This window comes from Leptinotarsa decemlineata, unplaced genomic scaffold (assembly GCF_025532065.1).
Source record: "Leptinotarsa decemlineata unplaced genomic scaffold, Ldec_3_MD MMD2_tig00026294_RagTag_RagTag, whole genome shotgun sequence".
NCBI classification, from domain to species: Eukaryota; Metazoa; Arthropoda; class Insecta; order Coleoptera; family Chrysomelidae; genus Leptinotarsa; species Leptinotarsa decemlineata.
The window spans coordinates 12273978-12299558 of record NW_027412674.1 but is presented as its reverse complement, the minus strand read 5'-3'; the positions used below and the strand labels follow the sequence as shown (position 1 = coordinate 12299558).

Below are 25581 nucleotides of genomic sequence, written 5' to 3'. Positions count from 1 at the left end.
TCATGAACAACACTTGTAAAATGCTATTCATGTAGCAAGTGTTTCCTAAATTATCTAATACAATTTTCTTCTCAAGGTTTTCAACTACATTAGACTTTAACGAATATGTTCAAGTGACAGTTTCAAATGACCAAGTATTTCGTCATATTATGAATGAAATTCACCCTCAAGACACCAAACAAAATCGATATTCTTAATAATTAGCCCACATATACGGCGTTTCTATGGAAATAAAACACAGTTATTGCATATAGTCACACAGCAGAAACTGTCTATTCAGTTATTCTGGTGACAAGTGTTAAATTAAATTTTACGAGTTCATAATCTCTGTCACATCATGCCTCAAACAGATTTATTAGTAGATCACTCTAAAGAAAAACTTACTGAAGTTCCCAAAAGTGTACTGGACATGAGCAACCTGAAGATGTTATTTCTTGAAGGAAATTTCCTCACTAGTTTGCCGGAAGATATTTTTTGGAAGTTACCGAAATTGATGTGGTTAGATTTGAGAAATAATATGTTGGAATATTTGCCAAAAAGTATAGGATATCACGAGAATCTCGAGAATTTACTACTGACCAACAATAATTTACAGAAATTGCCAAATGAACTTGGTGAGTTATTTCGACTAATTAATTATGTTACGTTATAACTCATGATTGCTAATTGATGGATGTAGCCGTTACTACGAATATAATGAATCATTGTTAGTTTACTGTATAAGTTTGAAAATGTTCGTATAGGACGAAACTGCAGTAACGTAAGTTACAAATAAAAGTGGTAAAAACATAGAAATGTTCATTTCTCTTTTCACTTATGATTGTTTCTTGTTCATGTATTCTTTATTCTGAAGTATCAGTTTATCTTTCATCAATTTAGTTGTTGAAAGTGACAGAAAATTTCTGTCGTGAATAAAGCTCTTCAATGAGGATTACGTTCATAATATAACCATGATATGGTAAACGTGAAGAATATTTCTAGAAATATACAGGGTGATTCAAAAGTACTTTGACAAACTTCAGGGGGTGATTCCTCACAATATTCTAATATGAATTGTCCGAATAAATAAATGTCCGGAAACGCTTCGTTTCCAAAATACAGGAGGTTGAAGTTTTATTTTTATTTTCGTTTTTTTCAAATAACTTTTGAAATACTGAACTTAATTAAACGAAACTTGGTAATAGGAGGTTTTTGAGGTGTCGAATTCGAACCTGATGTTTCTTATTTCTCTTACTCGTAGGGGGCGCCACCTACACGTCTTTTTTTTTTAAAGATTCATAACTTTTATGGGCGTACTTCTAGCACATTTTTCAGTAAAAAAATCGATTCCTCTATCATATCTACGTAAATAAGCTTCCCTTGTTACTAGTCGCTGTAAGCAACCGTTTTCTAAATATTTGGATTCGAAAACTTCAAGTCGATTATTTGATAATCGATACATGTTGAAGTTATTACGAATATTTTGCTTTTTTGACAAGAATGCTTTGAAAATGAATTTGACGTTTTACTCGTTTGAAGAGGTCATTACTGTTGGGTACGTTCCTTTATGACATCCTTAAGCGAAATAGTTATTTTTGTATCAAGGGTGCATAATCAGTATTTGTTTTATTAAAATTTGCAAGAAATGTCAACATTTTATATCAGGAAATTTTGAATATGTAGAATAAACTAAAATAAACGAAACTAAATTATATTCAAATAAATTGTTGGTCAGTCGTCTAGTCATTGAATCTCGTACCCGCTCAAAAATTATTGGTGTGTTTCTTATTGTTTCACAGGCGTCTACTATTCGGTTGCTTAGATCTTCCTCGTTCACTACTGGAGTCTTATAAACTAGTGACTTCAAATGTCCCCAAAAATAAAAATATATCGGGTTTAGATCTGGGGACCTTGGTGCGTTCGCCTGGTTAGGTTCTTCTACACCCCTACCGATCCATCGATTTGGATAGACTGTGTTGAGGAATTCCCTGGCTACAACCCTAAAATGGGCCGGATCCCCATCATGCATAAACCACATGCGGATACGAATTTCTAATGGTACATTCTGAAGTAGTTCCGGCAATTCATTTTCTAAAAAGTGTCTGAAAGTTGCGCCATTCAGTCGGAGCGGAAGAAAGAAAGGACCTATCAAGTAATTATCAGTTATTGCCGCCCATACATTTACAGAAAATTGATACTGATAATACCTTTCAATAACTGCGTGCGGATTTTCGAGAGCCCAAACATGGTTGTTATGAAAGTTTGTGATAGCATTTCGGGAGAAGTTTGCCTCGTCCGTGAAGAGTACATATCTTAAATATTGAGGATTTCCAGCCAATTTTCTCAAAAACCATTGACACATAGTAATACGTTGGGGAAAGTCTCGTGGCAAAAGAGTTTGTACCCTTTGAATATGGTATGGATAAAACTGTTGATCGTGGATAATTCTCCAAACTGTGGACTGAGTAGAATTGACAGCTTCAGTAATTACTCTTGTGCTTGTTTCTGGATTCTCCTCGAGAGCGTTCAAAACAGCTTCTTCCCATTCTGGGGTTCGGACTGCTCGTGGTCTTCCAATAATATCAGCTGCTCTCTTGAAGCTACGTGTTTCTGCCAAACGACGGTGGAGACTAACAAATGTTGGAGCTAAAGGCAGTACTCAATTAGGAAATCGCTCCTGGTAAATACGTCTTGCTTCGCGCGCATTGCCATCCGCAAGGCCATAAACGAAATGCATATCGGCTAAATGAGCATTATTGTTTAAATAATCCATTTTTTCAAAATAAGTGTTTTCTACTTCCACTTACGGAAACTTCAACAAAACGTCTAACTGTCACAAAATATGTAATTACCTACCAAAACTACTCACGAACGTCAAATTTATTTCCAAAGCATTTTTGTGAAAAATGCAAAATATTCGTAATAACTTCAACATGTATCGATTATCAAATAATCGACTTGAAGTTTTCGAGTCCAAATATTTAGAAAACGGTTGCTTACAGCGACTAGTAACAAGGGAAGCTTATTTACGTAGATATGATAGTGGAATCGATTTTTTCACTGAAAAATGTGCTAGAAGTACGCCCAAAAAAGTTATGAATCTTTATAAAAGAAAAAGACGTGTAGGTGGCGCCCCCTACGAGTAAGAGCAATAAGAACATCAGGTTCGAATTCGACACCTCAAAAACCTCCTATTACCAAGTTTCGTTCAATCAAGTTCAGTATTTCAAAAGTTATTTGAAAAAAACGAAAATAAAAATAGAACTTCAACATCCTGTATCTTGGAAACGAAGCGTTTCCGGACATTTATTTATTCGGACAATTCATATTAGAATATTGTGAGGAATCACCTCCTGAGGTTTGTCAAAGTACTTTTGAATCACCCTGTATACTCGAGAAATGGTTCTGATATAGATTCTATGAAACATGTTCTTCCTTACGAATCAGTAGACAGTTGTCCTGAAAATCTTGAGAAAAAAATTGGGTTAGATAATTTAGGAAACACTTGCTGATGGATTGTCAAAAACACTATTCGAACAGACATTTTCTCAGTCAAAACATGAGTCATTTCAGGCAATACTTCAATTTTATCCATATGGAACAACTGCGGTCATCTATGGTCCTTGTCTCGATCAAATCGCATCATCGAGAATAATACAGGAAGTTCAGAACGCATGTACAAGATTGTTTTTGGTTTAAAATTCAGAGATCATGTATCTTTTTTAACATACATCAGGTTCGGTGGCGGAAATTGTTCAACAGAAGAAAATTGCATCTAGTTAACTTCGTTCATTATCTCAGAATGAAATGCATCAACCTCAATACCTTCCAAAGAAGTTGACATACAGATTCAATACACTTACTTGCCCTATCGGATATAATCCAACGCCCTTCGTGGTATTAGCCAGGGAAATTTTTTGATAGGCGTCAGTCCATTCAACCTACAGTGTATATGATTTGATTTGTAGCCAGTCTTCAAGTATGCCCACTGACTATATGTGAAAAGTTTTCTTTCCTTATACGAAGAATTCGGCAAGTTTCGGATGTTCGATTGGTTATCTCGTTCACAGGCAGATGGGGCGATGACAAACATGTTGTTTGTTGTCTGCTTCAGCCTAGTTCGAGGAATGATACTCTGAAGGAATTCATTTTTCAGTTATCGGAAATCATCGACTTTATGCTGTTGATAGACACTGCCTTGCACTGATAAGTGGCCTAACAGCCCGAAACCGGTCTACAAGTGTTTTCCAATAATTGGAAGTTGTATCGCCAACAGCATATGCAGGAATAACTTCTGTGAAGAATCCTGCACTGATACCTGTCAGATATAATCCAACGCCCTTCGTGGTATTAGCCAGGGGTGTAGCTGTTTTCTGATAGGGGTCAGTCTATTAAACTACAGTATACATTGGTCTGAAGGAATTGTTACTTCAGATGATTTGATATAATTGAGGATCATCTAACACCGCCATTATTGATACTTCGAAAATCCCAAATGAAATAATTGTGTTCAGTTTTATGTGAATCATTATTTTTCCATAAAATGCTTCTTATTATTTTTCCATAAAATGCTTCTTGGATGGTGTGTCTTTTTCATGAATATAATGTTTTCAATTGAAATTCATGTGTTATAGGTCTAGTTTCAAAGTTAAAAGCTCTACAAGTCTCAGACAATCCTCTCATTTACCCCGCCAGAAAAGTAATAGTCGAAGGAACGAAGGCTATCAAAAACTACTTGAAAGAACAGTACGAAAAAATCAAATCTTCCGCTACGAAAAATGATAGCAGCAAATTGGATGATGAACTGCAGATTCTGGAGGAGGAGAGAGTTTTGAGTGTTGTTGATGTGTCTAGCAATGAAGATATCGTGGATAGTAACTCGGCTGCTATCGAAACTACCGACAAAAATAGTAAAGGTTTATCGATGTGTAAGCTTTCGTTTTGCGACCCATACCATCTCCAGCCTACGTTCAGTGTGAAAAAGTTGCATCATCCCAGAGTAAAGAAAAAAAATCAAGAAGAATCTCTTAAAATAGTTCATAAAATCAGCAGAACAAATTCCAAAATCATGCTCAAGTCATATTTCAATAAAATAGGAGTGAGAAACAAAACAAGCGAAAAAATTGTGAATACGGCCCTTAAAGAAGGATGGCTGAATCAACTGAGAATACTTCTAACCGACCAGGAAAGGATTTTGCAGCAGGAACGGTAAATCAGTATATTATGTTTTTTTTCGTCAAATATATGTGACATCTTTACATTCTTGTCATGAAACTATGCATATTGTTGAAGCTTGTTACATATTTGCAGGGTAGAATATTGAACTTCTAGATAACATACGAGGTCTGTTGAAAAAATAAGGTGAATTTTTAATTTTTACCAAAAAATATTCATTTAATAGTCAATTTATATTTTGTCTCTTCCAAAGCAGACCCCCTCAGACATAGTACATTTGTGTCAACGTTTTTGCCAATCTCCGAAGCAGTTCCGATATCATTTTAATATGTCCTTGAGCTCTCAGCGATTTGATTTTTATCCCCTCAATCGTCGCAAAACCTTGGGAAAACAGGGAAAAGTCGCAGGGGGCAAATCTAGTAAATACGGTGGCTGACGCATGATTATGATGTCCAAAAAATTACGAACAAACAATGATGTTGCAAATTAAATCCATTTGGGAAAACGTTCTCATGAATTTTATTCCAAAGAAGGTGTGATCTGAGCTTTATAAAGCATCAAAAATTGCTGAGGTATGTACAGTTTTCTGGTTCGGAACAGTGTTTCAAGCTTTTGAGAAGCGGCATTTGCAATTCCAACGACTTGATTGTGCCAAGACATATTGGTGTCCATGTTAACACCCAAAAAACTTATCGAATAATCTAGGCAGCTTGTGTCAAAAAGGACATATTGCGGGAAATTTTGCAGGAGTTTTTAAATTCGATCATATATAATATTTCGGGCTGCTGAACATGAATCTGAGGTTTGCCAACAAAATTTCTCACGGGAAATATGTTTTTTTTGTAAAATTTGTGAAAAAAATCGACTTCGTTTTGGTTTTTTGCAAATAATTCGAAAACTACACATTTTTTGTCGAACGATTATCTATACAAAAAGAAAGAAGATAAAATTTTCTACAATATATGTCATCAAAGTTTTTTTTTCTACGGTCAACCATTAAGCCATGGGAGAACGCTAAAAGTGAGGGAAAACCCTCAAAACTCCAAAAATCGGGATTTTCGGCGATTTGACACGGGAAGCAGTCATGAGCAGTGCAGTACGCGTAGACAAAGAACTGCTTCCAGTGAGTCCCACTACTTTGTTCCAGCGAATTTCTATCGCCAAGCATTCCACCGAGGACCTTCAAAACTTTTTGACTTATGATCTTTGGCCCAACTCCTTGTCCCTCTTTGACCAGGGATGCATGAGAAAAGGGACAAAGTCCACTTTGTACAAAGGCCTGAAATCCATCACCAACAAGCAGTACACTGGCCAAGTGCAATATGTCATTGCATATATATATATATATATATATATATATATATATATATATATATATATATATATATATATATATATATAACTTTGAGGATAGCAAAGACGTTTCCCGCGTCTATTGACTGTAGAAAAAACACTTGAATAAAGAATGTAGGAAATTTAATTCTCTATCTTTTTATATAGGTGACCTTTCTACACCAATTGCGTAGTTTTCGAGTTATTCGCAAAAAACCAAAACTAAGTCGAATTTTTTCACAATTTTTGGAAAAAAACATATTTCTCGTGAAAATTGTTGTTGGCAAAACTCAGATTCGTGTTCAGCAGCCCAAAATACTATTTAGAACCAATTTTCAAAACTCTTGCAAAACTTTCCCCAAAAAAACACAAGATGCCTGGACTAGAAGCAGGAAACGGAATGGTCTATCCATCATTGTATCCATTTCGGAGACATTTATCTTTTTGGAGAAAACCGATGCCTAGTTTTTTGCGGCATTGACCTTCTGTGAAAAGCGTGTACTACTTGTGAACATTTTTCTGACTCAGAGTACTATGACTGTATGCCACTGTCAATATATCAAATATTTCTGAGCACTCAATTCCATTTTTTTACACGAAATTTCATGCTAATTCTTTGATACATTTTTTTTCAATAGCAGAAAATCGACGAACACGCCAAAAACTTACAACTTTTATGCCTCTCACCAACAAAGTGAACATGCTGAGCAGCTGAAACTGTGAACATATGTCCAAGACGAGTATACCAACATAAAAAAATAAAAAAATCCCTAATCGAAAATACGTAACTCGAGAAATTTAATATTCACTTCATTTTTATTCAAAATATTCAATACATCATACATTTGTCAGTAAAAACGGTTATTACTTATGAATGACATGTACTCTTGCCTCAATTTCGAAGTGAGAAAAGTACAATATAAACTAAATAATTTCAGTGAATGCGTACTCAGGTATATAGAGGGTGATTCTCAATAGCGTGTTGCTGTTAGAGAAACTTTTTTTGTGGGACATTTTGAAAATATATTTCATATGACCTCCTCAAGTTTCAAGAAGAAAATGTTTTTTATAACTCTGGTATAACCTTAGATATTTTAGTAAAATGTACTAAGTATCTTCTACCGAGTATACAACAGAATCCTTGGATTTACTATCTGTTTAAAGTAGGTTGCCTAACTGAACTAACAAAAACAGTTTGTTTAGTTCCCGGTAAACACAAGATATTCTTTGGATATCTGTAAGAAGTCCTATATTAGCCCCTATGGACACACACATCAACAAAAGGACGTCTAGTGGATATTCATGAAAAGTCCATCATTTGACAACACAAAGATGGACGTTGGATGAACGTTCTTCAATATTTCAAATATGAATACTTTTCTAAGGACTTGAAAAGTAATTCTGAAGGATATCCATCATTAGTTACATCATTATTGCATATGAAACGGAGCTGAAACGGGTGTCTTTCAATCGTCATCCATTTATTCACTACTGTTTTCAGAAATAGGTAACTTCATTTTCAACTACAATTATGTCTCCAAGAAACAATTGTAAAAATAAGTAAAGGAGGATAAATTTCAAAAACTACACCTCACGATTTGATTTTCACAAACTTTATTTTGAAAAATATATCACAACATGTTTCGCTAGCACAGTAGCAACTGAGAAAGAAAAAAAAAGAATACATTTATCTAATGGTCCACTCAAAACTCGAGCACGTTTCTAGCTGCTGGAGCAATTGTCTAAAATTTTCTATTTAACAACTTTTGGTTGATTCATGATGTGAAATATGCAAAAATGAAGAATACCTACTTGGTTTTGAAATCTGTTAAGAAAGTAACTTTAAAATGTTCATCCGAAGGTTTCAACTAATATAATAATATTTTCCTGTCAGTAGCTGTTATTTAGTTTGAAAGTTGTGTTAACTTACAGAAAATAGATTGGAAAAACATTTTTCCATTTCATTCATCAACCATCATTCTGAGGCGTCGACCAACGACCACTCCTCACACCGTGGGGTAAGTGATCATTGGGTCCGAGAATCATGTGCCCTGAGCAAGCGCAGTAAACCTAGAATGACAGCCTTCTGCATCTGTCCGGCTAAAATTTCAAGATTCGAGAGTAGAGAGGACATCATTCCACCAAGTTTAAAAAATCTGTTTAAAATCTGTTTTACCGTTAGTCAGTTGTCGCCCCCATACGAACGATAACTCAGAAGTTGAGAAACTTGTGCGAGCTAAGGACTAATGAGGTCTTACCTTTTAACGTGTGATTCCTAACACGATTGCAGAATCATCCCAGCTTCAACCAGATAAATTCTCTCGAGAAAAATATCTGATCGGGGCGGGGATCGAACCCACGGCCTTCCGATCGTGAGTTGGGCGCACTACCACCGCGGCCAATTCCACAACTCTACTCCATTAATAGGAATAATCATTTCGATAGAGTGATCTAGATAGGGTCTGCGAAGTCCGAAGAGAAAATCTCAATATTTTATCCGTGTTTCCTTCTCTTTTGCGGACCATACTCGTCTCGCAATTAGCGGAAAACTCCAAGACAAATATCGTCTTGCTCTGGTGGTCGCGAAAGACTACATCAGACTTATTAGCTTGTATGAGCCTGGAGGTGGCAAATGAATATTTCCACTAGATTTGGTACTTCTCGTTTCCCACAACGGATTCAATATCCCCGGAGCGTGGTAATAAAGAATTGTTAGGACCGCGTTATGTAGATGGATGTAGGCCGAGACCGCATATGCTGGACATGCTCAGAGCAAGTACATTAGAGCCTCAGACGCCTCACGGCAAGCCCTGCACCTTGTATCAGGAACCTCTATACTCTATGGGCCTTTTGCTGAACTAGTTCCAACTCGGTGACAGAGTTGTGATCACCTGGTTCAGTGTCAAAAACTGAAGAGAGTTCACCAGCTGCTCGGGCAGCTGCTCTAAGGTGGAATGCTCCAATTCCTGCTCTCTCATGGTCGCGGACCATACATATTCTGTCATGTAGATACTCCAAACACTCAAAAGTCCACGGCCTCCCTGTTGTCGGGGGAAGTACTGCCGTGGAACAGATGATTTGAGGTGTAAACTCCTATGGTGGTGCTCCTCCCTAGTCCACTTCACTACTTCGACCTAGTAGAATAAGATTGGAATGGCAAGCATATTTGTGGCAGTAATTTGGTTCTTCCCCAACAGTTCCGACTATCTGGCGAAGTTTGTGCTGATACTTGCCGCGGAGAGACTTCTTCAGTCTCTCCGGCATCCAAATGGTGTAGGATGCTTCGTCCTCTTTTGAGATGGATCGTTGCACATTTGTCTATCCCAAATTTCATACCGATATCATGCGTGTACTCTTCCACTCAAGGACTGATGAAGATCTCTTTCTCCAGAGATATTAGAGTTTAAGATCATCCATATGAAACAAATGGATGACCTTATGCCTCCGGTTTTAGGGGGTCCCACAGTTATTATTATCATCATTAGGTACTATTCACATCAGGAATCGGCCATTTCCATCACATATTTGTGGCAAAAATTTGTTTTCTTTTGTTATTTCTTCCAAGGTATTTTCAAATATCGTTTTTCAAAAAAAAAATTCCGACTGCCTGAGTATTCTTAGAAAACATATTTTTCTTTGATGGGTGGTCGAATTTTTGAACATCTTCATAATAAAAATGGTTTAGACTTTCACGGCTGAGGTTTTCAGTGTAGTTGCTTTTCGAGTTTGAAAGCCGTGGATTTTAGGAATTTCTTCCTGGCGTTTGGCTGGCGCGAGTGGCTAGCTTCTTCAGAGGTTTAACCATCATGGCTTGCTGTCCGATGACCACCTTTTAGGCTTTGTGAAGCATATTTATGCCTTGCCAGGTAATCAGTTGTATTTGTACCTGTATTTGTACCTGAATTTGTACCTTTCGTACCTGCACCTGTATTCGTACCTGTATTCGTACCTGGAACATTAACAATCTTGCTGCCTGTTGTCCTGTTTGTTATTCTCGAATTCCTTAAAATGGGGTTCCATATTTGATTGAGGTTCACCGCTTCTTCTTTTATGTTAAAATTATCCGTGTGTTTGTGGATCTCTATTGCCTCCCGTACCAGTCGGCTACGGTATCCCTGGTTGGGGGCAATTAGTTCTGTGTTCTCAAACAAAATTTTGTGGTCTCCTCCACTCAGTGCGTGTTCTGCCACAGCTGACTTGTCTGTTTGGCCTAGTCTGCAGTTCCTTTTATGCTCTTTTAGTCTTGTTCCCATGGATCGTTTGGTGGTTCCGATATATACCTTTCCACAAGTGCACGGAATGCGATAGACCCCTGCTGCTGATAATGGGTGTCTTTTTTTGTCGGCTAAAGACAAAAGCCATGATGGTTAAACCTCTGAAGAAGTTAAACACTCGCGCCAGCTAAACGTCAGGAAGAAATTCCAAAAATCCACGGCTTTCAAACTCGAAAAGCAACGACACTGATCTTCATAATCATTTTTGGTTAAAGTATCTTCACCAATCAAGTGTTCAACAAACTGAGGTTTAAAATACATAGAACTGGTATTTAAAATGTAATTCAGCAACCTTGTAATTCATTGAACTGATTTCTGTGTTAAACTCTTGGAACATCTAGAAGAATTTAGATTATTTCAAAATAGCACAACCCATGAGAAAGACACTGGAGATATCTTATAGATTTCCCAACATTTAAAAACCCAAGTTCATATTAATACGCAAACTTCTGTCTACCGTTTCAGAAATCTCAAAGCTCTTGAAAATTGGCGTTTTAAAAAACAATTCGAGACTCCAAAAGTATTCCGTGCTAATCCTAGACCAGAACCACCGTACGATACTAATCCAGAATACTCCAAAATGCCGACCAGAGAAGAACTCGCCAGCCAATTGAACTCGTTCTTCAAGGAAAAAGGCATAGTGAGGGCAGCAAGCGACAGAAGTCAAGCAGTTAACGTCGAGAAACTTGTGAATGATCTATTGGAGCAGTTGAGAGAAATGGAAAGCGCTTATGATATCAACAGATCACCTCGTTCAGAGATGGATCATGCAGAGAAACAAATGAAAGCGGTGAGTCATACGATAAGCAATATTTCAAGTTTATATTGTACCCTGTTCCATTTCGAATCACTTCTGGAAAGGAAATGTTCGACCTCAGGAAAACTGTATTATTTGTAAAAGTTTGATCGCTCTCGCCACAACTGCTTTCAGTATCTTTCGGGGGTTGATAATCGGAAACTAACTCGTCTCAGGTGCTTCCTTTTAATAGTTTGACGAATTATTCTCGAACTGATAGAGGTAAATATGTTGTAGATGTCTTTTAGATTTCAAAAGGGCCTTTGAAACGATTGCTAGAAGTATTTTGCTTCAGAAACTGAGAAGATATGGGATTGAGGGGATGGTTTATGAATGGATAAGTATTTATTCATCAAATAGGAAACAGAGAGTACGTGTGAACGATTATTTCTCATCATATATAACAAATCACCAGGAGTACCACAAGGTAGTGTGCTTGGTCCCCTATTATTCATTCTGTATCTGAATGATATTCAATTATTTACAATACAATAAATACAAACAACATAAATATAAAAATTGAAGATGAACGTATAGAAATAGTAACATCATTGAAGTATTTGGGATTACAACTTGATAATTGCTTATCATTCGACGACCACTTCAAATATATTGAAAAAAAGATTGCGAAAAAAGTATATGTTTTCTCAAAAATCCCCAATAACTTATCAACAGATACAAAAATTATGGTGTATAAATCAATAATCCAACCCCATTTTGACAACTGTGCATCTATTTTATTCTCTTTTAATTTGAACAAAGTACAACAAATAGAAAAACTACAAAATCGAGGAATGAGAATAATTTCAAAATGTAATAGGTACACATCAATTTCTACCATGCTATCTAATCTACAATGGCTCTCAGTATCCAAAAGATTATTCTATTGTTTCATGGTTTTCATTTATAAATTATTAAATAAAATGACCCCACCATACTTGTTATCATTAATAACTTTCAATAAGGACATTCATCACCATTCTACTAGGCACAATAGTCACATGTATATAAATAGAACAAATACAAAAAATAGTATGAGCAGTTTATTTTTCAAAGGTTTTGTCCGATTCAATGATTTACCCGATTCAATTAAATCTACTCTATCATTAAAGATTTTCAAGAGCGAACTGTTAGCATGATGGAAATTGAAAGATTCCTTTTTGTTCAGTTCAAATTATGTATGGATATAAGGTTGTATTATTTATATAAATTTTGTTGATTATATTTTATTTCAATTTAGCTAACCTGTATATTAGGGAATCCTAATTCAATAAATAAATTCAAATTCAAACCAATGTCCCTTTTTCTCAACGTGATCTGGGAGATACACTAGTTTGGACTTCCATTATCTAATATATAAAATGATTTGAAATCCCTGAAACCACTACAAAAAAGGAGATTTAAAAATGAATAGCTGAAAATAACAATTATATTGAGCAAAAATAACCTGAAATGAAAGAATAGTGAAATAAAATACAAATAAAAATAGAACGATTGAAACAAAAAATAAAAATAATCATAAAAAAATATTTTCACAATGGAGAAGGAAATCCACAGCGAATTGCCATTCTTAGACGTTTTGGTGAAGAGGACCGACACTGAGTGGGAAACATCTGTGTATCGAAAACCCACTCGTACGGGACAGTATCTGAACCACGAATCCAACCACCATCAATCGACTAAAAGAGGAATCATCAAGACTCTAGTAGACCGTGCTTTTGGGCTCTGTAATACGAAGGAAGGTCTCGAGAAGGAACTAGACATCATCAAAAATGATCTTCAACGGAATGACACACACAGCGAGGGGAAACCAGCAAATCCGAAAAACCAGACCATGTTTGGACCCATCAACACAATATTGAGTGGTCCCAAGCTGAGATCATACACAGAGAGGAACATTGGTTTAGGAGAAAATTCAAGGAAGCCGCATACATGTTGTCCAACAACGTAATCAGCCAAGCTAGCGTAAAGAGACGCAACATATGGAAACCATCATCAAGCGAAAAATGGCCAACTCCCGCCAAACGGTCATCTCTCACTGAACCAGTGAAGCGGAAAAAATGGAAAGTGGGGATAAGTGAAAGTACTCGAATAACCTATAAATAGTCATCTCTCGGAGGAATCAGTCCAGTCATCACCCGAAGACGATTGTAGATACTAACAATCGAAACGTCGTGAACTAACGTGGCTTGGAATCTCTTAACTTTTTATTTTCATTTTTATTTCTTTATGATAATTTTTATTTTTCGTTCCTATCGTTCCTATTTTTACTTGTATTTCATTTCACTATTCTTTCATTTCAGGTTATTTTTGCTTAATATAATTTTTATTTTCAGCTATTCATTTTTAATTTTGCTTTTTTTTTTTGTAGTTGTTTCAGGGATTTCAAATCATTTTATATATTAGACAATGGAAGTCCGAACTAGTGAAATTAATCGCGAAACAAACGTGATCTAGGAGCATCTCATACTCTTCTTCTTCATATGGTTATATATTCCTATATAACGCCTTGACCATTCTCAACAGTTCATCTACAGATGCCCTTATTTGTTTTTTACAGTTGTAACAACTATCTCCTTTTACGACTCGCTCAATTCATAGACTTACGGGGGTGGTACGAAAAATTTCCGACCTCAACATAAAGTTAAGTAAGTTTCAGCCATTTTGGACGTGGAGTTGTAATGTAACAGTCGTTTAGTGAGTTAATGTCAGTGTTTTTCTGTTTTTATGAAACTGGACAAAATCGAGTATCGAGACGTCACTAAACATTTGTTTTTGGAAGGCAATACGTCTACGCAAATCAAAGATGAGTTGGATTTTGAATATGGGGACTCTGCATCATTATTTACCACAGTGAAATTTTAGGCAGCTGAATTCAAACGTGGCCATAATAACTTGGGAGACGATGAACGTTCGAGACGTCCAAACATCGCCAAAGTTGACCAAATGGTGCTAGACGAGAGCTGAATCAAAGTGAGAGAGATAACAGAGGTTATGAGCATGTCAAAGAACATGTTTGTCACATATCAAATCAACATTTAGGCATGAAAGAGATGTCCGCGCGTTCGGTGCCGCGTTTTCTCACTGAGTTTCAGTTTTAGTTGATATGTCAAGAAGAGTACTCCGACCACGCCACTGAAGATGACTGCCGCAGTTGCAGTTGAAACATTTGGAGATTATAACCAAAGAAGACCACGGCAAAACCCAAAAATCAACCGAAACAATAATTGTTTATGAAGAAAAGAGAATTGAAACTTTCTATGTTTTTTACCACTTTCATTTGTAACTAACGTTATTGCAGTTTCGTCCTATAAGGACATTTTCGAACTTATACATTAAACTTACTGTTGATTACAAAAAAAAGTGGTAAAGAACAGTAGATAACCAAAGAGATTTCTGTGACACTGGAAATTCAACTAACAGAAGCAATGAAGAACGTAAACCTCTGAAAGGCCTACGTAGAAATGGAGGTTGTACGGGGTGTGCAGAGTTCGCGTGCGACCGTTTTGCGTGCGTTTTCTACCGTTTTTCGTGCGTTTTGCATACGTTCAATCGTCATAATACGTGCGTTTATTCGTTAGAAACGCACGCAAAACGTTCGAAATTGCACGAAAAACGATCGAAAACGCATGAAAAACTGCCGAAAACGCACGCAAAACGGTCGCACACGACCGTATGCCGTTCAGAGGTTTACGTTCTTCATTGCTTCTGGTAGTTAACATTCCGGTGTCACAGAAATCTCTTTGGTGAGCTACTGTCAACTGTCAAATTACTTTTGAAATAAATAGTTTATTGTTCGTTGAACGACTCTTTTTCAAATTCTGTGAATTTGCATCCTTGGCAATACAAAATTCTTAGAAAAATTGCTGGAAATCTGTTGTGGTATCTTGTATAAATGTCCGACAGACAAGCATAAATGTCTGTCGGATATAATTCAATATACAGCGTGGTATTAGCCTGGAAAGTAGTTGTTTTCCAGCGGGCACTTACCAGAACCTACTGTGTAGGTAGTTGAGAGAGATTTTATTTCATTCGAAATTTTCAATTTTTTTTAATTTACACAATTCATTGTCAATTCGGAACTTTGTCTAATAATCTTCCTCAAAAGTTATTTCATTCGTAAAAATATATGATTGATATGGAGAAAAAATTATTTGAGAATTACGTTATGCAGTATCCTCCAAATCGCCAGAATCATAAAGTTTTCGTGGACATTAACTGATACATCAGAAAATCAAGATACTCGGCACGACAGGGCCTTCAAGCGCATGAAAACTGGAGTGCTGTTTGCCCTTAAAACCCAAATCTGCCCTTGTGTTGAGTAATAAATCAGCGATCCGTCGGAACCACGATGGAAGTAACGAAGGAAGTGAGAGATCGATGCTCATTCGTCGGATGGCGGATTGCCTTGATAGGAAATAGCGCTGCAGGAAGATAAATTAAAAGCGTGTGTTCGATTAGTTTCAGGTAGGCAGCTGAGAAACTTTCAGATATCAGATTAGAACGGGAAGCAGGGTGAGTAGTTTACGAAATTGGGTAATACCCGGTTGCTGCGGAAGTGGGGATTAACTGAAACTATGGATGAAATGTACTTAAAATATACCAAAAATCGATTCTTCCACGATATTACGGTCGTCGAAAAAATAAGGCGATTTTTCAGTTTTCTCAAAAAAAAATTATTTATTCATCAATTTCTATTTTGTTCCGTTCAGTAGTTCCAATACTCGAAACAGTTATGATATGCACTTTCTGGTATTATTCCGGCCGAATTAGACCAAAATAAGAGTAAAACTGCCTAAGTTCGCATCAAGCTGAAAATCAGAAAAATTGTTTAAAATATGATTTAAAATAAAATTTGAAAGTTCTCCATCTTTCCCCTGTATGAAAAAAATTTTATTCGAGGTCGAAAGTCAAAAAAATGAGTTTTTCGCGCTTTTCAGCAAAACGGGAAATGGGGAATGTTCCTCCTGACGAAAATCAAGTAGTTTTCATAAAAGAGCTCTAAAACAACGCATTTTAAACTTATCATTTCAACCTTTTTCTTTAAAAAATTATTTAAATACTTGAAAAAGAGGAATGAAATAATGCATTCAACATTTAAAGGGATTCGTTTCTATTTCACCATTTGGCAACATCGGTTATAGCTAATAAAGGACAATGAATCTGTTACCTGTATGAGACAAACAAAGATGACATATTTCAGAGGCGTGCTGTTCTGTTCACTTATATTCCAAGCTCCGAGACATTCCGTGACATATGACATTTTGTGCCCCTAACCTATCTTCATATATATGAATAAATAACAAAAAAACTGTTGTTTATGTGGCTTGTGGAGGTGGTATTGAACTATAATTTATATTTTGCCTTGATTGTTGATTTATAAAGATAATTTTTCTTTTTTAAAGTAGAATATCTAGGTATGTATAAATTATTTCCACTTGATATAGGCGCTGTTGCCAATATGTGAATTAAAAACAAACTCCTTTAAAAATTAATACTCAACATTTGAAACATCAATTTGAATACTTTTCTAAGTGAATTTGAAAAACTCATGAATTAAACTCAACTTTATTTTGTTCAAACTTGCTTTTGCTGTAATAACTCAAATTGAGGAACATTCCCCATTTTATCATGAAAATTCTTCAGACAAAAGTCATAAAATTATCTATACGCAATAACTGGCTGTGATACGACATCTGCATTTTACAGAAGGGGTAAAATAAGTTTTCAAAATGTTTGAAAAACAAAATTCAGGTCAATGTGCTGAAGTTTTTTAAAATAGTAATTCAACTCGACAAGAAATTATCACTAACGGCATTCGCTTTCTTCTTTCTATGTACGGAGCTCCTGAAAAAACTGCTTGCTTAGATAAGTATAGATATGCATGTTTCGTTAAAAATATCAAAATAAAAAAACAAGTACAATTACCTAGTCTTCCTCCAACCTCAGTTGCTGCTCTTCAACATCTTTCCCGGGTATATTACCAAGTTCAAGTGTGGCTTCGTTATCAGCTAGACCCTACAGACTGGGGTTGGAAGTTGGTCAGCAATTCATTACAACCAGTCCAAACTTTACTTCCACGTGCGCCTGAAAATTTGCCGAACACAATTTTTTACAACTGCAAAAAGGGGTGCAGTGCTACATGTGGTTACAAAAAAGCCGGCTTGTTTCATTCTCTGACATGTACACATTGTCAAGACCGGTCGCGCTCTAATATTGAATCACCAACAGTGGAGGATCCGATTGATTCCAACGAGGCGACATGCGCAGTTCACATGTACTCAGGATGAAGTTTTTTTTGGTCTTGGCTCTGCTGAGCTCTTCAATTGGGACGATTGGACTTTGGTTTCGATGTCATAGCCACAAACCCATAATTCGTTACCATTTATGACCCATTTAAACAAATCTGGTTCGCCGTTGAGTTCATTCAATAGTTCCTGAGCGACGCTCATGCGTTTTTTTTGGTCAAATTTGGGCAATTTTGGAACGAACTTCTCTGCCATACGCGTCATACTCAAAATTTACAAAAAAAATTGCACCGTATGGCATGAGTCAAATAACTGACTAGCAGCGCATAACTTTGGTGTAGTAATGAATATTACTGGAGATTTTTTCCCAACACCAAACCGTTATTTTACCAACTAAACACGTATTTCGATCACCATGTGATCATCTTCAAGAGGAAGATCTAACTAATCATACTTACAAAGCTATCCCCATTTATTCCGTAGATACCTGTTGCAGGTATCTGATTCTTGAGTGTCTTAAATTAATTTTACAATTTGCCTTATCTACTTGTATTAAATTAATTTTACAATGTGTTCTTATGTAATAGTCAGGTAAATCTAATAATTGAAATATAAGCTATATAAAATTAATTTCCCATGTTGCCTTATCTACTACTCAGTGTGCTAGTGTGTCCACTAGCCCCATATTATGGAGGTGTTACCTCAGTTGACTGTAGCCAGTCAAAAATCCTACTGTTAAGCGTAGATTTTTCCTGATCATTGCCAGATATTTCTTCGGCGCCAGCTTCCCAGGGTCGCCCAAGGTGATCTCGGCAAAATTACATCCTTTGATTCCATCCCATCTCTTTAAGGATTGAGCATGGGTGTAACATTTGGCTATAGTTCCGCAATTGTCGAAGTCATCAGGCCATAGATGCCACGGGGTCCTAAAATTCTTAGTCCAGCCGCTTCCTTGGCTAAAGAGTCGGCAATGCGATTACCTTTACTCCTGTCGTGCCCTTCAACCCACCTCAGGATGATGATATTATCTACCAAGGCTTTGGCTAAATCTTGATGGCACTCTAGTACTAGCCTCGAGGTTATACGTTGTCTGTCCACATCCTGAGCCTTCTTTGGTTTTTGAGCCGTCTGTATATATGCGTATTGCATTTATAGCATCTGACTCTGTGTTCTACTTAATTTGTATTTTGTAGGGTTTATTAAACACAAACCTGGGTTCAATTGTATCACTGGTTGCCTGCAGCAAAGGTTGCGTAGTAAGCGCTTCCTGCCATAGGCCCAGCCTCAATTGACCCATTCCTACTTCGAGGTTTATACCAGACGTGCGCAATCGTACCATGACCATTAACGCAACCTCCTTAACGTATAGGTCCAGAGGGGTCAGACCGGTAATTAATTCCATTGCCGCAGTTGGTGTTGTTCTCATGGCACCTGTGATGTTTAAACAAGCCAGTTGCTGTATTTGATATAATTTTTGGATGGCCGTTGCTTGTAGAACTTTCGGTTCCCATGCAATGGCTCCATACGCTAACATAGGTTATATCATTGCAGTGTAGATCCAGGTGACCACACGGGGTGAAAGACCCCATGCGCATCCCACTGTCCTCCGACATTGCTCATAAGCCACATATGCTCTTTATGCTCTAATCTGTCGATCAATGCCAGTCTTCTTGGGATTGATCGACTGTGAGTGTTCCTTGCACCATGTTTCTATCAATTTGAGCCCATCCTGCGTTCTATCGAACAGTGTGTTCACAAATTTACCGGTCTGCATGATAACTATGTCATCTGCATATGCAAATCAAATCAAATTTATTCATCACTTTTGCTACAAGAATGTATATATGACACGTCACATTTTACAAAAGATATTTTATCTTTTGTAACATCTTATCTTATATCAATAACAACACATGTTACACAAAAATATTATTTTCATACTCTTTCAAGGAATAAAAACAACTTGTTACCAAAAAGTCTTTGACTTTTTTCTGGAATTTCAGAATATTTGTTTCACTTCTGATGCTGTGTGGTAATAAGTTAAAATATTTTGCCCCGGCATAAAGTGGCGAACCTTTGTACTCATTACGGTTTATTTTCACCTGATGGAAGTCGTTTCTCCGTCTCGTTTGATGAGAGTGAATTTCCTCATTTCTTGTTAGCAAATGGGAATGTGTATGAACGTAGTTTAATATTTTGTAAAGATAAATACATGGTAATGTGAAATTTTTTTGTCTTGGAATGTCTTCCTACAAGATTCTCTGTATTTGAGATCAAAAATTAGTCTAATGAAACGTTTTTGCATTTTAAATATTCTATTTATTTCTGATGAGTGTCCCCAAATGGTAATATTTATATTAAGTTTAGAATACACTAGACCATAGTATATATCCAAGAGATCATGTATCAAAAAATTTGATTTCATTGTTAAGAAAGCAAAATACGTTTTTTTCAAAGAAGTGCACAAGTATTCGATGTGATTATTGAAAGATAATTTATTGTCAAGTTGTGTTCCAAGGAATTTTGTATATTCTGTTGTTTCGAAACCTAAATTTATTTGGAGAGGGCGCTGATACTTACTTGATTGTTTTTACACCAACATTCGAATTCATTGATGACTAGTTTTGTTTTATTTTCAATTTCATTTAGATCTGGGGACGTCACAATGATTGTTGTGTCATCGGCATACATGAAAACTCGACCCTCTTTTATGTTTCTGGGTAGTTCATTACCATAAAGTAAAAATAATTGTGGTCCAAGCACCCACATTTCCTGTGGGGCCCCCAGATTCATATCAAATTGATCTGAATAATTGTCGTTGACTTTAACGACTATTTTCCTATTACTCACATAAGATTCAAAAAACTTATTGATTGACCCTCTTATCCCCATTTTATAAAGCTTTTTACTTAAATACTTCGGGTTGATTGTTTCAAATGCTCGGCTTAGATCGAAAAAATATACCAACTATATACAGTACTCTCTCGCTAATCCGCCACCATAAAATCCGGACCATCGGCGGATTACCGGAAACGGCGGATTATAGTGTCTAGGAACAAAAAATAAAAAACATATGTAGATATTTACTCATATGCAGATATATTTTGTATTAGTATGTAGGTTTACAAAAATGAATTGAAATTAGAAAATAAACTGACACGTAACTGATTACTCAGGTTTTGAAAAATACTGGTCTATTTTGGCCTGTTTTTTGCCATAATAAATCTTCGTAATTACTTGATCACGCATTTTACGTAAATTTCTAACCATATCGTATGTCATTCCATTTTCCTGAGCCCATTTAATGCAAGTGTCAACACTTTCCAAAGCGTCCTCTGATTTGAAGTGCAATCTACATGTACCGACATTTCGTCTGATGAGCTATCAAAGGATGAGTCAAATGATTCATTTACAAGCTCATCTTCGGTTAAATGTGTCTCATATATTTCTGGGTTTTCTTCAAACCAATTTTCAACATCTTCACGTGTTAAACCTGCATTAGGATTTGTTGCAAACTGTATCAATTCCTGTAATGGAATTAGATCCTCTTCTTCCCAAGTGTCATCATCTTCACAAATTCTAGGCCACAATTTTTTCCATGATGATTTGATTGCTCTTTCTCCAACTTCGTCCCAGGCATCAGAAACTGTAAAAACTGCATCTTTGATATTCAACATTTTCAGAGTTTCAGAAATGTTTGCCTCTCGACTTATGGCGTTAAGTAAAATCTTCTTTTTGTAATTGTTTTTCATCATTTGTATCACATTTTGATCCATTGGTTGGAGCAGAGGCATACAATTAGCAGGAAGGTAAAGTGTTTTTATACAGCCGTCACTAGATGATAATTCGTCATTTGGGCCGTGTCCAGGAGCATTATCAAGCACAAGAAGAGCTTTCTGTGGTAGATTTAGCGACTTTAAAAATTTTTTCACCTCAGGCACGAAAGCATGATGAAACCAGTCATAAAACAAATCTTTGGTTACCCAGGCTTTATTTTGACTCATATAAACAACCGGGAGATTTATGTTCTTGAATGGCCTAGGGTTTTTAGATTTTCCAATAACTAAGAGTTTCAACTTATGACTGCCACTTGCATTTGAACAAGGCATAACGGTTATCCGCTCCTTGGATACTTTTCTGCCTGGAGCAGACGTTTCACTTCTGTGAACATACGTTTTATGCGGTAAAAGTCGCCAAAATAAGCCAGTTTCATCGGCATTGTAAACTTGATCCGCCGTCAAATTAAGCTCTTCAATTTTTTTCATAAAAACTTCAAGAAATGGTGATACAGCAGCCTCATTGCTGGACAATTTCTCTCCAGTTATGGACAGCAACCTGATTCCAAATCTTGCTTTAAATTTTGTAAGCCATCCTTCACTAGCTCTGAAATCATTTTTCTTATAAATTTTCTCATAGAACTGGAGTGCTTTCTGTCGCAACACTTCAGCAGTTATCGGTGTGTGACGTTGACGCTCTTGTAAAAACCACGAAAAAAGTGTTTCTTCCAACTGTGGATATTCACCAGTTCTCATCGTTTGACGTTTTCCTATTCCAGACTCGGCGTTAGTGACTTAGTTTTCGATCTTATTTCTGTTCTTCCGAATATCGTAAACTGTTGACCGCCCAATATGAAACTGATTTGCTATGTCTGTAAAAGGCACACCACTATCCACTTTCTTCAAGATTTCCATCTTTTCCATTAAAGTTAAAGTTTCGTGCTTTCGTTTAGTAGATCGCGATTGTGGTGAAGAAGCCATTTTTTTGCTAATTAACAACAAGAAAGAAAGACGCGCGACCGTTCGTTTTTGTTCCTAGTGGCGGACTAACGAGTACATAGTTGTTTAAGACTAAACGGCGATGTATAGAACATTCCAGAAAAAAAAGAGAGGGAGGTGATTGCGGCGGCGGATTACCGAACCAAACTTGTTCAATAACGGCGGATTACAGAGAGTCTATAGATTGGATCAACTTGCGAAAAAACGGCGGATTATAGTAGTTGTCGGATTATAGAGCGGCGGATTAGCGAGAGAGTACTGTAGTATCCTTTGTTTATGCCATCAAAAGTATATGCAATTTCGTAAAATCCATTATCGTTGAGGTGATTAATCAAGGTATCCAGAACTATGTTCCAGAGAAAGGGTGCCAAGGGTGGACATCCCCCCATGACCAGTCCTTTCACTGTGATGTCTTCTACACTAATACTTATTGCCCTACTAGAGAGCATCTTGAGTATCCATTCTCCTACTACCAGGGGTACATTCCTGGAGTGTAGTTGCTGGGTAATTGTTGGAAAGGTTATTTTATCAAACGCTCCCTCGATATCTATGAATATACCCAGGGTGGATTCATTGTTGTCCAATGATCTCGTTATTCTGCCAACCACATGGTGAAGGGCCGAATCAGTAGACTATCAATATGTAAGTCCCAAGTCAGTTGTTCATCCAAAATTGTACCCAAAAATTTCGCAACAGTTACATCAATATCAAGTGAGTCGCATATGTGATCTGTAATATTGCTGCTTCTGTTGTGGAATCTCATAGAAACAGATTTGATGGTGTTCAAGATGAGGTGGTTAAGTTGACACCATTCTGAGAATTTTTCAATCACACAATTAATTTGTTCTATCAATATTTTGTGATCTCTTCCTGATACAGCGATAGTCATATCATCAGCTAACATTGTGATTTGACAATTTGATAAGTGTTCCGGCAAATCATTCATAGAAATAAGAAATAATAGGGGTCCGACTATCGATCCCTGGGGAACACCTGAGTTTACGTTGAAAGTTTTGGATAAAACATCGTCATACTTCACAATCATGTTGCGATTTTTCATGTAGGACTCTATCCACTTGACTAGGTTTTGTGGAAATTGGAACACCGTCAGTTTCTCCATTGGCAAATTTGATGAGACCATATCGAAAGCCTTGGTTAAGTCGAAAAAATGGCTAGAGTCGATTTCTGTGTTGATATAATTGATCAGTTTTTGAGATGCTGTAACTTTTTGTTTCAGGTCATGGATATTCAGAAGAAACTGCTTCGTGTGAAAACAACAGCCAACAATTTGTCCATCACGTGAAAGGGGCAAGAAAAATATACCAGATTTAGTAATATATTCAATTGTTATATTATCATTTTCATAATATAATAAAATAAAAAAATCCTGACCGTAAAATGTGAACAGTTTCATATGTTTAAAATGAGTCATTGAAGGTATATTTACTGTGAATTACAAAAAAAAAATCATAAAATGATTTTACCTATGAGTAAATAAAATATTTCAAGCACATTTATAGTAAATTCAATGAACTGCAATGATTCTTATCGATTTAGTTGGCATCATATAACATTCAAGGTGGCTGTTTCCATTCAAAATGTGCGACCCATCACAATTTTACCCTTAATCGCTTCGAGAGTATTTTCAATGAATCCTAACTTTCCATAAAAAGCGTGTGTGTAGCTGTCAGTAACATTCATGACAACATGAACTCCAAATGAACCTGAAAGAAATAAATAGAGTTGTGTATAACAATTGAAGAACCTTTTTGTATATTTCATTTGACCCTTAAACTAGGTTGTTTCAAACGTTTTGTCTGTTTTAATGTCATGTGTTTCTTTTCAGTTTATTATAATATGATGTTGTTAGGCAATTTCTGGCCAATTTTTCTCTACCAACTCAAAGCGCTAATGAAACAGCCCAAAAAGTCAACCAGGCTTTTGGCAATGACAGTGTCAATCAATCAATCAATCAATTAAATTATTTATCAGCCATGGATCACGAAAGTGATATTAAAATCGTCAATTGAAAGTTATAAAAATATAGTTTAAAAAAACTGAAAAACACGCTTTTAGAGAACATCGAACTAAAAAGTTAAAAATATATATTTTTTAAATAAGCTTAAAACAATAACGATCGAAAAATAGTGGTATTATTGTGAAAAAAACCTGGGCGCTAGATATACAGAAAATATGGCACAAAACGCCCACGCTTTTGTCACAACAATACTAGTATTTTTCGATCGTTATTGTTTTAAGCTTATTTGAAAAAATATTTTTAACTTTTTAGTTCGATGTTCTTTAAAAGCGTGTTTTTAAGTTTTCTTAAACTATATTTATTTTTTACTTATTTCATATGCTGCAGGAGCGTATTTGAACAACCTATCAAGGTTTCGTACAGCGCCATCTGCCCGCGAATAGATTAAGAAATATAAAGTAGTTCCATACAGCGCCATCTGCCCGCGAGTAGATCAAGAAATATCAATGAGATAACGTATAGCGCCATCTGCCCGCTAATAGATCAAGAAATAATGCCGATAATTCTGTCAGTATAGGTCCCGAGCTTGTGAGTTACAAACAAACATACATACATACATACATACAGGTGAAGCTAATATGAAGCGTGTAAAAATGAATCAAATGTTCAATATAATAATCATGAGTATGATACAAGAAAGGAATTAACAACATATTCTTAAAAAAAATTGGGTGAAGAAAATGCTATCTCAAAAAATTACATGTATATAATTCCTTATGTATTTGATAAGCTGCCTCATTATATAAAAAATACCAAATCTTTTTCATATGAAAATTGAATTAAAGAATGGATAAGAGGGACTTCACGAAAATTCTTTCCATCATATAACGAATTTCGATAAATCATGATATATATTTCATCAACTACATTTCTGAATAGTTTTATTTAATTTATATATTTTTAATAGGCACATATTTTATATCTATATATTCGTTTTTTTTTCACATTTGTTCATATACTTTGT

General features: G+C 36.1%; 2 protein-coding genes across 4 annotated transcripts in view; one reads left to right on the top strand and one right to left on the bottom strand.

Annotated features, from left to right (window-relative positions):
• The first annotated feature begins 240 nt into the window (after positions 1 to 240).
• On the top strand, positions 241 to 23984 carry LOC111514368 (uncharacterized). The gene is made up of 4 exons (XM_074180441.1): positions 241 to 614; positions 4614 to 5187; positions 11226 to 11550; positions 23817 to 23984. Exons 1-4 carry the CDS (start codon positions 338 to 340, stop codon positions 23880 to 23882), a joined length of 1242 nt encoding a protein of 413 aa, XP_074036542.1. The 5' UTR covers positions 241 to 337; the 3' UTR covers positions 23883 to 23984.
• Positions 23902 to 25581, bottom strand: part of Oga (O-GlcNAcase) — a 42332-nt gene continuing 40652 nt past the window's right edge. For all 3 annotated transcript variants that reach the window (XM_074180440.1, XM_074180439.1, XM_074180438.1), the window contains one exon: positions 23902 to 24303. In XM_074180440.1, the coding sequence (XP_074036541.1) occupies positions 24173 to 24303 (131 nt within the window). In that variant the 3' untranslated portion in view covers positions 23902 to 24172. The remainder of the gene's footprint in view (positions 24304 to 25581) is intronic.

Coding starts and splice junctions, on each gene's coding strand:
- LOC111514368 (XM_074180441.1), top strand. CDS start 338: ATGCCTCAAACAGATTTATTAGTAGATCACTCTAAAGAAAAACTTACT. Junction 5,188..11,225: donor AGGATTTTGCAGCAGGAACG/GTAAATCAGTAT, acceptor CTACCGTTTCAG/AAATCTCAAAGCTCTTGAAA. Junction 11,551..23,816: donor CAGAGAAACAAATGAAAGCG/GTGAGTCATACG, acceptor TTTTTGTTTCAG/GTCATGGATATTCAGAAGAA.